General features: G+C 43.1%; 1 protein-coding gene across 3 annotated transcripts in view; it reads left to right on the top strand.

Moving 5' to 3' along the window:
* Positions 1-13,982, top strand: part of aatka (apoptosis-associated tyrosine kinase a) — a 29,771-nt gene that overhangs the window by 9,029 nt on the left and 6,760 nt on the right. For 2 of the 3 annotated variants that reach the window (XM_068578845.1, XM_068578846.1), the window contains 9 exons: positions 4,529-4,662; positions 8,165-8,306; positions 11,270-11,349; positions 11,786-11,904; positions 12,038-12,125; positions 12,240-12,373; positions 12,950-13,034; positions 13,139-13,260; positions 13,613-13,762. In XM_068578845.1, the coding sequence (XP_068434946.1) occupies positions 4,529-4,662; positions 8,165-8,306; positions 11,270-11,349; positions 11,786-11,904; positions 12,038-12,125; positions 12,240-12,373; positions 12,950-13,034; positions 13,139-13,260; positions 13,613-13,762 (1,054 nt within the window). Of the gene's footprint in view, positions 1-4,528; positions 4,663-8,164; positions 10,983-11,269; positions 11,350-11,785; positions 11,905-12,037; positions 12,126-12,239; positions 12,374-12,949; positions 13,035-13,138; positions 13,261-13,612; positions 13,763-13,982 lie in introns of those variants that run through there. The other variant, XM_068578847.1, reaches the window with a different exon arrangement.

The raw sequence follows: 13,982 nt of genomic DNA, 5'->3' as shown, positions 1-13,982 counted from the left end.
CATCATTGTCGACCTGAGTTGTGGAGGTGGCTTGGTGACTTCCGTTTGTCATGACACGGTTCATCTTCCTTCAGTCCTGAACACAGCTTTTTTTAATAAAGCCACTTTAAGCCTGGCTTTAAGTGCTTTATTTTCATTTTGCCATGCAGCTGGTGAAGTAATGTGTGCTTCTCAAATATTTATGGAGGAGCCTCGGTGGTCGCTCTTTCACAGTTCTCACAGAGTGAGAGATGAATTGAGAGATGAATTCTTCAAACGTCAAACTTATGAAAATAGTGCCAGAAATGTACTCTTGAGGACCATATTAGATTTTCTGATGGTACAAAATAACATTCTGGTCTGCTGCAATTAAACTACAGGCAAAATAAGTATATTTTATGAGTCCAGCTGCCAAATCATAGCTCTACAAACAGTTGCGGAAACATTAGGATTGTTGGCTTTCCATCTATTTGTCCATTTCAAAAGCGTTCATGGGGAAACGATGAGCAGAGAAGCAATTGCAACTCTCTCCAAATCTTGAGGGGGATTCCCCAACCTCTGGTTGCCCTAAAGACTTCACTCAGCCATTTATGCACTTGTAAATACTTACAAGGTACTTGTACATCCTCGATTCAAAGTAGCAGTCGCCTGAGGTCAGAATAGTGGGAAACCTCTTGTCTCAGCTGTTTGTATTGGTGTTAACTACCCAAAACTATGGCTGTTGGTGAGGGTGAGGGTTGAAAGAAGGTTGATCAATAGTCTCACTGGTTCTTGACACAACATGCTCCACTGCAGCTCCTTGCGTTGTTTTAACACAACATTGTTTTCAAACCGAACCCCCGCTTAGAGAAGCTTGATACCCTGTCTTGTAGAATCTCAAATAAAAGAGCTGGTGAGGTACATTATTGTGAGGGCCCTATGTACGTACATATGGATTGTATTAATCCAAACAGCTCTTGCTCCAAATGTAGAAGACAAATGGCTCCCTGTTACTACTTTACAGCAACTAGTAGAGGTGGATCCCCAATTTCCATGAAGCCTCCATTATCTCAGCTATAGCTATACAAAATAAACTGAATTGAATCTCTGAAAGAGTAAACGGTCAGTCCACTGTTAAAGAACCTGTGTTCACCACCTGCTTCATCAGGGACTGTGGAGGCTTGACAGTGGCCAGTTACCTCAACCTCAGGCTAGATAGCTTTCAAAGGCAGACAGCTTATCAAGATCAATGAGGTTTTGCGGTGCAGACGGACCAACCAAGGGGAAAGTGGACAAGATCGTACACCTTTTACCTCAAGGGGAAAAGAAGTAGCATGTTGTTGGATATGCCACTTTGTTATGTTGGATATAAAGTAATGTGTCTTTTTTGATCGCTGCTCACACGTAGAAAGATGGTGTGTAATAATGACATAACACTGTCAAAGACGGACCAAAACAGAGCAATTGAGCAGCTCCAGGGCTTTCACATCATGACATGTATATGTGTGTTTTATGTCGTCAGTGAGCCTTGAGTACCCACTCCTTATTCAATGCATTTGAGGTTCCATTAAATGACTCAAAAGTTGTTTGTAATGTCCTAAATATCCTTTGTAAATTAGTCTGGTAATTTAGCTGTATAGTTGCAGAGAAGAATGCATTTTACTAATATTTGGTTTTGATTCTTTGAAGTGAATATTATTCCCTGTTTCCCCCTATCAGCCTCTACACAATGTGCCCTGTCACCACCCACTCCGGCTTTGTGTTGTGCTATGTGGAGGATCCAGAAAGGGCACTGCTTGGGTAGTTTTTCCTTCTTTTCCTGCTCATGCACGCGCGCACACACACACACACACATACACACACACACACACACACACACACACACACACACACACACACACACACACACACACACACACACACACAGTCAAAGCATATTACAGGAATCTATCCTCCGAAAAGTGGGGAAACAAAGAGGGGGCAAGAGCCTTACTGCGTCGTAAGTGGCAATCAACATATGTCGGCCTGCGAGGTTGTTACCATGGTGATGGGTTGGTGGGTCAGCGCCCAAAAACACCCATGCTGTAGTTCTAAAACCAGGCTTCAAGAAGGAACCTGCATGCCTTGTGCCTGTCTGTTTTTCTTGTTTTTCTTTTCTACCAATGTGTGTGCGTGTGCATGTGGCTTTGTGGCCGTGACCCCGGGGTCAAGCTTTGGTTGGAGCGGTACTGTTCGGGCCACAGGAGCTGTCAGGTCTGGAACGGCATGTTCCACACAGCCAAATGGGTCAGGACTGCTGAGTCTCCGTCAGTGAGCTGGAAGATTACGCACACACACATGCATCACTAACCACACACCACAACTCCTAGTGGACACAATGGGCAAAGGAGGAAATAAAAGGAATCCTGGAGTAGGGGCCTATCTTCTTTTTTTATTTATATATATATATATATATATATATATATATATATATATATATATATATATATATATATATATATATATATATATATATATATATATATATACACACACACACACACACACACACACACACACACACACACACACACACACACACACACACACACACACACACACACAACAGCACATAGAAATAATAATAATTATAGAAATAAACATGGCATTCATGTGGGAACCTTTTGGTACAGGCGCATTTAAAGTGTCATTTTGGCATTATTCAGTGTACTGACAGATGGGGGAGTTCTGCCAGATTGCTGTGGTTGGCTATAGTTAAATGTACTTGTGGGTATAGTGCTTACAATGATTTAAGGCTTTGAAATATTCTGATTCTATTTTTTTACAAGAATACATGCTGCCAGGAAAAACTGTTCATGAGAATGCATAAAGGAGGTTTATTTAAACAACATGGGAAAATAATAAATACTGGATTTGCTGTCTATAAAAAGAAAAATGCGCTTAGGCAAGAATTTCCGACCACCAAAATATTGATGTGTGTGTGTGTGTCTGTGTGCATGCGTGTGAGTGTGTGCGTGCGTGTGCTTAATTTCTATAAAACTATAAAGAACATTATAAACTTATAACTTCATAACTTCTCAACCAAAATGTCACCGTAGCTGTTTATCCTTTAGAAACAGTTGTATAATGTCCTATAATATAATGGCTCTGGATGGAGCTGTCTAAAGTTTGACAACATAACCCTGATGATGTCATAGTGATGTCACCTAAAAATGTTCAATCCAACGTTTGATTGTACTGAGCTCTGCCCTCTCGTGCCACTTCTGGCTACAAAAAAACAAGAAAGTGAGGGTCAAAAACCCAAACTGAAAGCTTCTAAACCAATGGCTGACGTCACGCTGACTACGTCTACTTCCTATACAGTCTAGGGCATTGTGGGAGTTGTTGGCCCTTGGCTGCATTAATTGTTGGCCTCGGCTGCATTCTTGAAGATTAATGAGTGGCCTGTGGAGGCTACATTGGAGCTGTCCTCATTGCTGCCCCCGACTGCTGATGCTGGCAGTTAGGTGAATAGAATAACTTTGAGTGTTCAATACGTCATTGATTGAGTCCCTCAGCCATTTGTTGTTGGAATAATACAGACATGTCAAAGATAAATGCAGTGGGCCTTAATATGGATACAAAGTAATGTAGATATAGAGTGTCTTCTACAAAATAGATCAGATTACCATAGCAATTTAAAAATAAAACGGTTTAAAGGATAGGATAATAATGGAATCCATGTATTCAGTGAACATATCAATCTCTCTTCTCTTTCATCGGTCCATGCTGAAGATTTAAAAATCTGTCTTTTGTCTGACTTTGGGAATATCCTTAGCTTCTACAGGCTAAAATAAAAACTGTGTGCTGCAGATATGCACACACAAGACTGACAGATGGTGACACACAAGAAGAATTAAGTATGTACACACATACACCAACAATAAGCATATGTGTACTCTGTTTATTGCCACACAATACACTAATTTGGTACACTAAAGTTTGCTTTTTCCAAATGCTGTGCACTCAAACATAACTATAATTATCATTCCCTGGATTTAATAGCATTGTGTTCAGTGCTCTGGAAAACAGTTGCTCCAATTAAATACATTATTTGTATTTCGAATCGTTGCTGCGAGGGCGGTTTTTCATTTCAGAAAATGAAAAGCAGATTATAGATTCACAGTAAGCATTTTCATTCATTAGTTGTTTATGCTGAGACAGAGAGAATGAGCCACTACACCTTCTCTGGCGCTGCTTTATTAAATTATTATCCAAAGGGAGTCATTGTGTTTGTGGGTGGAATGAAACTCTTTGCCTCAATGACTCAGAGTGGATAGTAACGACTATAATCAAGCCACAGGAACCTGCTTTCTATTCAGAGTCACAGATTCTAGCGGTGACGAGGCAGCAGAAGACAATGATGATTATGAGTCACATGCTCCTTCCGCCGCTGCAAATGAAACGATCTGTGTAGAACAATCACCTTCATCTCTGTTTAGTTTTTAATTTCCTGCGTGACTGCAGTTTGCCATCTGATCTCCGTACAGCTCCACCCGGTTAACACTGGCATTGTCCTCCTATGTTGCAGATGGTGCTCCGCTGAGCGAGCTGTCGTGGCCTTCATCCCTGGCGGTGGTAGCTGTTTCGTTCTCTGGCCTATTCACCTTCGTCTTCCTCATGCTGGCTTGCCTCTGCTGCAAGAAGGGCGATGTTGGCTTCAAGGTGAGCTCACTGCCGCCCCCTGCTGGAAAGAATAAGGAGAGCACCAACTGCGTGCGCACAATGGAGGGGAATCCTGATCTGTGATTCACATTTACATACAGGAAAGACATGTGGAATCAGTTTAGAAATGCCTTTTACAAGTTGTGAAAGCCCAAGCTTGTGTTTTCAGAAGTCTAGCTCTGCCCAACAATCCAAAACTTCAAAATATTCAATTTAAAAGGACAAACAAGAAAAGTACATCCTGGAGCGAACAAATATTACATTTTTGTTGGTTTTTGTTTGAATTATTTATTCGGTAAATAGTTTTGCTGTCAATCGATGTATAAATAGGCTTTTTACACAGAGATATTCTCACAGGCATAACAAAATAAACGATGGCTGAATTCCTTTTAGCTGCTTTCATTTCCGGCCCCTGGAGTCGTGCATGCTGACTCACTGTCACTGGAGCCTTTGAACAGATCAGAGCCATCATTCGTGTTATTTGTGACACCCGTGCTTCCCTCCAATGACGAGTCCAAATATCTGCTGTAAAAAAAGGCCCAATTGGGTTCAGCTCTAATTTAATTTAAATGTGGTGAGTTAAGTGCCTATAAAAAAAACAACAACAGGAAAACACTTAATATATTAAGTTACATCTGATTCTGAGGAGACGTAGGGGTCATGATTAATACAACTCTGCTGAAGTATTTTGCTGAGGATTAATGTCTCATTGTATGCAAGTGATGCAACTCGGAAAGTACCCTTCCCCAATCTCTGTGTTGCTTTCAGCTGCCGGCATGCCTCCGACATGCTGTGTCAAACATCAGCGCTGAGGGCGAACAGAGACTGACTCAGGCAGGGGGCATATGGAGGGGGAGAGGGAGGAGAAACCCTGGAATTGCTCCTTGTCATTACGAGTTTCCTCATTAACTCGCTGCTCCTATTATAGCGATGGCATCAAAACATATTTTCCAAGTTAATGTTTGTAACTCTTTTATGTGGAGAGAGATAAATTACATCCCCGACTGTAATCTATCGCTTATGCAAATCATTTGGCAATTTGAATTCACAATATCATCACCTAATTTGTTGCATGACTTACGGGGCTAAGAAAAGAAAACCATATTTATCTTTTTGTTGTGGCTTGGAGAGGACAGGGGAGATGAGAGCAGCTTGTTTCTTCTTTATGTATGTGGTGAGTCAGGTCTGTGCTTCAGCATTCACACCATACAGCCTGTGGTAGGTGCTGTAGGGAGGATAGTGTCACTAATGAGCACAGCATAAAGATGCACCATTATTACCTTCTGCACTTTTTTTTGCGCGCGTGTGTGTGGCCACATCTGTCTCTCCAACGCCAGATTGCTTCTGCCTCATTACATGTATCTTAACCTGCAGGAACAGTTGAAGTCTAGGTCTGTGTCTGCTTTCCATTGGCGTGTGTTTTACTGTGAAAAGACTAATGACGGAGGAGCAGGTGGCTCTCGTTGCTAAAACGGCGATAGTTGACTCAATTTGTGACGACGCTGGAAACCACAGCCCCACCTTCAGGCTAGCTGATTTAAATATTTACAAGCAGGGCTCACTGTCCTCTTCTCCTCTTAATGTTATGCACAAGTTCTACGATAGAGTAGGTGGAGAGCAGCATCCATTGTGCTCCGTGCAGCTTTAATGAGATGTGGCTCACAGGTCATTGATGATAACATAATAATAAGTGTGGTAGACATTTGAGAAAAAAAGGCAATGAAATGATTATGAAAACAAGAAAGCACTTTGTGGTCACTAACAAAGACTCTTCTGTCAGCAGAGCGCAACTTTCAGTTCTCAGGGCAATTTGAATTTAAAATGTGCTATAATGTATGCTAATATAATACGCTTTAGTGAATACAAAACAATGCTTGTTGTCTTGATCGTAGTGCATTTTAATTTCAGTTAAGACAAACTATCACTTAGTTTGGCAGCAAACATCCCATAATGGTTCCCCACAGTTCGTCCCTTCTCTTTGGCACCGCTTCGTCTCTCAACAGCTTACTTGTGAGGTGTGCATTCGTGTGGGACTGCGAATTTGCACCGCTGCGCCGTCCAAAGAGCTCCATTATTCCTCTCCGTCCCAGTGCTCTTACTGGAGCGTAGTGTGAGGCTGAGTATTAAGTGCTTTCTAAACTGAAGGCCCTCCCGGGAGCTATGCAACGCTGACTCACAGCCAGGTGCTCGCTTTCACACTTCGCTTTGAGGAGAGTGGCAGATGGTTCTCTTGAATGAGAAACACACATTCCTGTACATACATACATACATACATACACGCCCACACTGATGTTCTGGGACACCTGTGAACACACACACAATGAGCTATTACAATATTTTATATTAGTCCATCTTGCGGCCTAATCTCCCGCTCTTATTTCTTCTTTCCTTCTAGTTTTCTCTTCATGATTTTCTTCTTTCCCACCGCTGTGGTTGCTGCATGTGGGAGCTGTTTATGGGTAATGGTTCATTAACCAGCCGATGGATGGATAAATCGCTCAGTGCTTGTGAACAAAGCACTATTGCTTGCCCGTTTTCCCAATATAGCTAGAAACTGCAAACGAGGTTGACTTGAATTGGTGTGGGATGTTGCTTTGTGAGGAAGGACACGTTCAGGACTTCATCAAGAGGGGCTTTGGTTGAAGGACCTGATGTATTGCATAGGAAGAAGGGAGGGCCTCATTCAAGAGACTTTGAAGGTCTTCGGTGACCTAAAGAATTATTTGGATGAGGAAATCATTATGACCTCAGGACAGGTTTCTCGCAATCACTCATTCAAGTGTATGGCCGTCTTCAGATCTAAGACCTGTGGTTGTAATCACATGCAGTGGCAGCAAAGAAACATCTGTCACATTAACAGTGTGTTATTCAGCAGTTTGAGGAACAGAGCGCATGCACACATATGCAGGGTTCATACTGGATCCCTTCAGGAGAAAATGTACATTTTGATGAGACTTTCCAGAAAATACTGGGCTCCCAATGAACACAATTCAACCCTATGCAGCTCAGAGGGACTGGATGACCTGTGTAAAAAAACAAAAACAAGAAATCCTCACGGGTTAAAATCCAAGTCAAAATGTAACTTTGATTCCACACAAACAATTGCCAAAACTAGACACTATGTAAGTGGAATAATTGTGTTTAATTTCTGTACTTAAAGGTAATATTTTAACAGCGAATCTCTTAGAAATGCCTTTTAGTATTTTTCCACGATGAGGACCTTGTTTTATGAGTGTATAAGAGGAAGAAAGAAAAGCCAGAGTGAAAGAAAGATAGTCTTTGTGTGCAGTTTGAACTCACACATTAGCGTGTTCCCCCTACAGCGCCTTTGTCCTCACCCACACAATACGCCCCACAACGTACATGACTTATGTATATAACTCAGTGGGCGTGCCTCAATGCATTTGAATGCCCTAACAGTTGAACCATTGTCTCCCACTATCTCTGTGGTAGGATGGCTGTGTGAGTGGATGACTAATTCCAGCATGTCTTTTTGCACCAGGAGTTTGAGAACACTGAGGGAGAGGAGTACCAGGCAGATCTCTCCGCTCTGGCCTCGCCTTCCTCCCAGAATGGCCCCGAGGTCTACATCCTTCCCCTCACCGAGGTCTCCCTGCCTGTCTCCAAACAGCCTGGCAGATCCAGTAAGAAACTACACAATTCCATCAAACGCATAACCCCTCGAAGCTTGGACTTTTAATGACCAGTCTTTTAAGTTTCATTTTTGCTCCCTGGTGTTCTCTCATCTTCTCTTTTTTTCTGGCTTGCATATCAGTCTCCATAGTCATTATTAATGCCCTACTCTTTAAAAAGAGTGAAGGCCTGCCACCCTAATAGACTATTAAAAAAGGTGGTTACATCTCTGGAGCGCAGCACAAATTAGTTATGTAACTGGCTCGATAGATTTGGATTGGCCTCTTTTATTTGTTATCTTTTATTTTATGTCTCTTCTTTGTTGGCCTCTCCCTCAACCAATGAGAGACATCTGTACATTATGTAATGCATTGACCTGCATGCTGTATGTGAATACTACATCTCACTAAAGAGGAAGGAATCAGACTTAATCCAAGTGTGTATTATTTATTAAGTTCGATGCAAATCGTAAATTCATACTACTTGACATTAATCTACTTTTATATTTGAATCTTACATAATCCAACGTCAGCACTACAGCACACATCCATATTATGTCTGTGCGTTACATTTCTACACCCATGATCCTCCTCAGTTGTTGTTTTTTTCAGGTCATTCTGCCTCCAGCCCAGTCTGTTAAAATGTGCATGTGTGTGTGAAGCTGTGTGTAAGCCAAATCCTGAGTGCCTCTCCCTGCATGACTCACTGGCTGTCTGCGCTGCACCGTGCTCAGCCAGAAGGGAGGTGATTCGGGGCTTAGCATCCCAGGATGTGAGCGCCGGCAATGATTGGGCAAAGCAGCCTCAGGCACACAGCCAATCCCCAGCCTTCCCTCTGTCCTCCATAGCTACCGCTGTATGATTGGACCAGGTGTTGCAGGGCGAGGAATGGATAGATGGCGAAACAAGACGAGTGTCTCTTACTCTTATATTTGTTTGCCTTTCCATTGCTTTGCTCATACGTGACAAATTATTAAGTGTGCAAAAATGTGGAAAGATGGAGAGAATAGGAAATGGCAGAATTATCATATTTCAGCGATATTACTACAATAAGCTGCAAGTCAAAGAATAAGTAGGCTCCTTCATACATATTTACACTATGCAGAAATGTTATCCTCCCCCACACCAACGTACACAGAGAAAAGGAGCTGCCTAGTGAGTACATGTGAAGCAGAAACACTAGTTGTATAGTTTATAGGCTGAGCATGAATGCCGTGTTCTTATCACTTATGCATGTGTATGAACACACAGTACAACGTTTGCTATTGATGTGACAGTCCTGCTTTTCATTCAAACCCACTACAGAGACTCGATGCATCAAAGTGTGTGAATGTGTGTGTGTGTGCGTGTGTGTGCGTGTGTGTGTATCATTCCATGGGCCCACCGATCCCACAGCCTCACTGCACCCCACCATCTTCTCCGGAAATGCCACGAGTAGGACGGGAATGCGCACTCACGCTCACACATTCCACACTCGGAATAATACCACTTTTTAATTTCTCTCTGTCAAGGAGGGGTGGTGGAGGCTCGGGGGGTGGAGTTTGGGGTGTAGAAGTGTGGGTCTGTTATCACCGTGACAACCTCTGCCCGGCGTTCCAGTGGAGAAAGGGCCTTGTGTGTGTCTGCACATGAGTGTTTGCGTGCCTGTGTGTTTCTGTGTTTGGTCCACTGGGTACCAGGAGACACAGCACGAGTGTGTGAGTGTGTGTGTGTGTGTGCGAGTGAGCGAGCGAGCCAAACAATGGCCCTGATTTAGGCCGGCTGGGCAGTGGGTGAGCATAAGGCCGGACTAAAACGTCCATGGAACGCACCAGTGGAGGACTGGCATTATGGCTAGAATACAGTGAGGGGTCTGTGACAGAAGGAGGAGAGACAAGGGAAGGGTGGTGGCATGCACCAGGACCTAAGAGCGGGGAGGGGAGGCTTGAGATAGTGGTGGCGAGTGTGTATGACAGAGGTCTTTTCTGCATCTGACAGAGCAGTGTTTGTGTCCTGTTTGGCTGAGGAATGCTGCTGTCCAGGGTGACAGGGGGCCATTATGTGGGCCTTATGTCACTACTGGGCGTCTTGAAGCTGCACACAGAGCTGGCGCGTCAGTCGGCACACTACCAACATGCGTGGCGGTCACATCAGGCGTGATACATGACCAGAAAATCTCAGCGCCCGGGGCAGAAATCCTCCATCGTCTGCAGATTGGCCCACTGCTTCGAAGCTGTGATCCGTTTCTACCCGGCTCAGCTTACTGTACTTTTAAACGTAGTCTGTACGGGAATCCAGGATTTCCTTGTTTGCTCGACAGCTGCGGAGCTCTAGACGAGGACAGTACAGTATGTGTGTTTTTGTATGTCCCAGTTGGAGGATGAGTTTAGTGCAGACTGGGAGAGGCAGCGTGGCGAGCTTGTTCAGCTGTGTGAGGGCTCGGAGGGTTAAATCCTGCCGAGGCTCTCACACACACACTGCGACCGTGGGCTTTTTCTTAAATACACATGATGAGGCTAAGATGCCTGGGGTTGGAACTGGGGCCACAGGCTCTTGGTTCTCACTCTTTGAACCACTACTTTATCATTGCCTGGGACTCCGACTCAGTCCCTGGTCTTGGTGCTCAGTGGCTGGCCGCTCCAGTGCTCCGCCATCATCTTTGGACTCGCCATCATCATCTCCGCTCTTGAAATATGAGGATCCATGGAGGTATTTGAATTTGCACACAACATCACTGGCTTAAAGTTTCCTTGTTCTTGTCGATTGTTATTTAAAGTCACTGGAAAGTTGGGTTTATTTGCATATCAGGCAATCTGTCTTCTTCCATTGAAGCAACGTTTTATTTAGGGAAATGTCCATTCATTTTTGGGCTGAGAGGAATTTGTATTTTTTCTGTTTTTGTTTTATTGACTTTACGCATTGAAAACATTTCTACAACAGTCTCCTTTTGTCCCATCTAAAAGTAATTGTATGTCTTTCTCATTGTTCCTTTCCAGTCCAGTTGCTGAAATCATCAGATCTTGGCCGCCATAGTCTACTATATCTAAAGGAGATTGGACATGGCTGGTTTGGCAAGGTGAAACATGATTTTTTTAGTTTTGTTCCTAAAACAAACACAAACTATATTTGTTTGTGTCCGTTAACACCAACTTTGTTTTAATTAGTACTTGCTTTCAACTGAGTCTTCACTGTACTCGTGCTGCGTTAACTGTACTCCAATGTGTTCAACACTGTGAGGAAAGCAATGGTAATGTGATGACGGTGATCTCATTCTAGCAAAGCTAATCTTTGGCACTTGTGTGAAGGAGAGGAGTTGAAATTCACAGTCACAGTAAATTCCTCACTATTTACTGTGCAGTACATGCTGCTGTTACACTTCTCAGATTTGCTCATGAACCGATCTGATTTAGTTTTTTTCTCACTTTGTGACGCCATGGTGATGCTGTCTGACAAATCACAGTCTGCTTGCAGTCCCAGAGTTTGGTAGTAAAGTATTTCTGTTTACTTCCCAGGTTCTGCTGGGTGAGGTGAATGCAGGCCTCAGCACCACCCAAGTGGTTGTAAAGGAGCTTAAAGCCAGTGCCAGTGTCCAGGATCAGATGCAGTTCCTGGAGGAGGCGCAGCCATACCGGTCAGTTCACTGAAACATCAGCCATCACTCGGCACGGTCCTTTAGCGCATGGCTTTGATTATTTATTTATTCATTGTATTATTATTGTAAAATCTTTGTATTGTTCATTCTCAAATCCTGTTTCCTCCACCAGAGCCCTCCAGCACCCGGCGCTCCTGCAGTACCTGGCACAGTGCTCAGAGGTCACTCCTTATCTGCTGGTCATGGAGTTTTGCCCTCTGGTGAGACACATTTTAATGATCAAATTCAATATTTTCTTTCCTGGTACAGTTTTTGTTTGGATTATTCATAAATGCTCAGAGCAGCTTCCAACCTCATTTCCTCTCTCCTCTCAGGGTGATCTGAAGAGCTATCTGCGCAGCTGTCGGGTGGCTGACTCTGAGACTCCTGACCCTTTGATCCTCCAGCGAATGGCGTGTGATATTGCCTCAGGGCTTCTGCAACTCCACAAATACAACTTCATACACAGGTGCAGCATGTCAGTCAGTCTAGCTCTATTTGCCTCCATCAATTTGAATTTGAATACCCTGGAAAGGAACCGACGGCTCTGTGCCCCCCCCTGCTGGTCTCTCCCTGCAACAACATCCTGGTGCTGCCTGAGTAGTTGTCACAAACTCCAGCATCAGTGATTTTGTTGCGGGGGGCGTGCCCCTATCACTCCCTCAGCCGTGTGGTGGCTGCAATAAAAAGAAACAGCTCACCGGAGGAGGTGAGAATAAACAAAGTGACTTTGTTTAGTCCGGTTCTTGACATAGTCAGGTGAGAAGAATCAGTACATGGTACTTTACATGTAGACATTTTATGATGAATTAATACTGTGGCCATATCGAATAATCACGATGCTGTGAGACATTCATCAAAAAATATTAATTTACCCACAAACCAGTGTGATGTACAGAGACAAAACTAAAGAAGGCTTTAAAAAGTAAAATGATCTTAAACGCTTAAAATATTTTCAGGATTTCTTTAGAAGATCAAAACATACGTGTATGTTTATGTAGCTCTATTGTACTGTGTTAGATGACAGTTTCTTTTGTTTTGACAGTGACTTGGCCTTGCGAAACTGCCTGCTAACTTCAGAAATGTCAGTTAAGATCGGAGACTACGGCCTTTCTCACAGCCGATATAAGGTCAGACTGTCTTTTGATGATGTCATTTTTTTGTCTGCTTTTTACCGTTTCACCTATAAGTACACCAAAATGTGTCTTTTGTTGTTGTCATTGTCGTTTTATAGGATGACTATTATGTAACACAAGATCAGATGTGGGTGCCCCTGCGCTGGATTGCACCCGAGCTCATAGACGAAGTGCACGGAAACCTGCTGGTAGTTGACCAAACTAAATCCAGCAACATATGGTGAGATATTTAAAGGAATTTACAGGAAACATGATTGATAACAGTACCATTCCAACATTATCTTTTGATCATAACACATAAACGGTTTAACAGAGATTTATATTCTTTTGTATGTACAAATTAGAATGAAATGCTCTGCCTTTGATTTATTTTACTGTTAGAACTTTATTTTGGATGCTCCGCTTATGATGGTTTCCTGTAATGTCCCCTGCTTTTATTTTGAAACTCTTGGAAAATATGCATACAACACGAATATACTTGACACAACATTAAGCAGGTTACAGCTTGTTTGTAACATGGCCATATCTGAGATATAAGGGAGTACTCTTGATGATTTCTTTGCTCGTTCCAGGTCACTGGGAGTGACTGTGTGGGAGCTGTTTGAGCTGGGAAACCAGCCGTACAGACACTACTCTGACAGACAAGTGCTGACTTATGCTGTGAAGGAACAGCAGCTCAAACTACCCAAACCCTTGCTCCAATTCCCCCTGGCTGAGCGCTGGTAAGACATAGTATACATACACTACATACACATGTACAGGAGGACTCTTATATGTCTTGATACCACATACATTTTAGACATTGCAAAGCCTTCAGGTCTTACTGACCAATTGATTTTCAACAAGTCAATGTGTCTTGTTTTTGAAATAGGGTTCTGCTTTCAGTGGTGCACCAGTCCACTGTAGCAATATTTCTCTTTGCTATCAAGGGCAGATAATCAA

The sequence above is a fragment of the Clinocottus analis genome, unplaced genomic scaffold, assembly GCF_023055335.1.
Source record: "Clinocottus analis isolate CAN_PGR_092001 unplaced genomic scaffold, fCliAna1.0.p SCAF_16, whole genome shotgun sequence".
NCBI classification, from domain to species: Eukaryota; Metazoa; Chordata; class Actinopteri; order Perciformes; family Cottidae; genus Clinocottus; species Clinocottus analis.
This window is presented reverse-complemented; position numbering and strand designations above follow the sequence as displayed.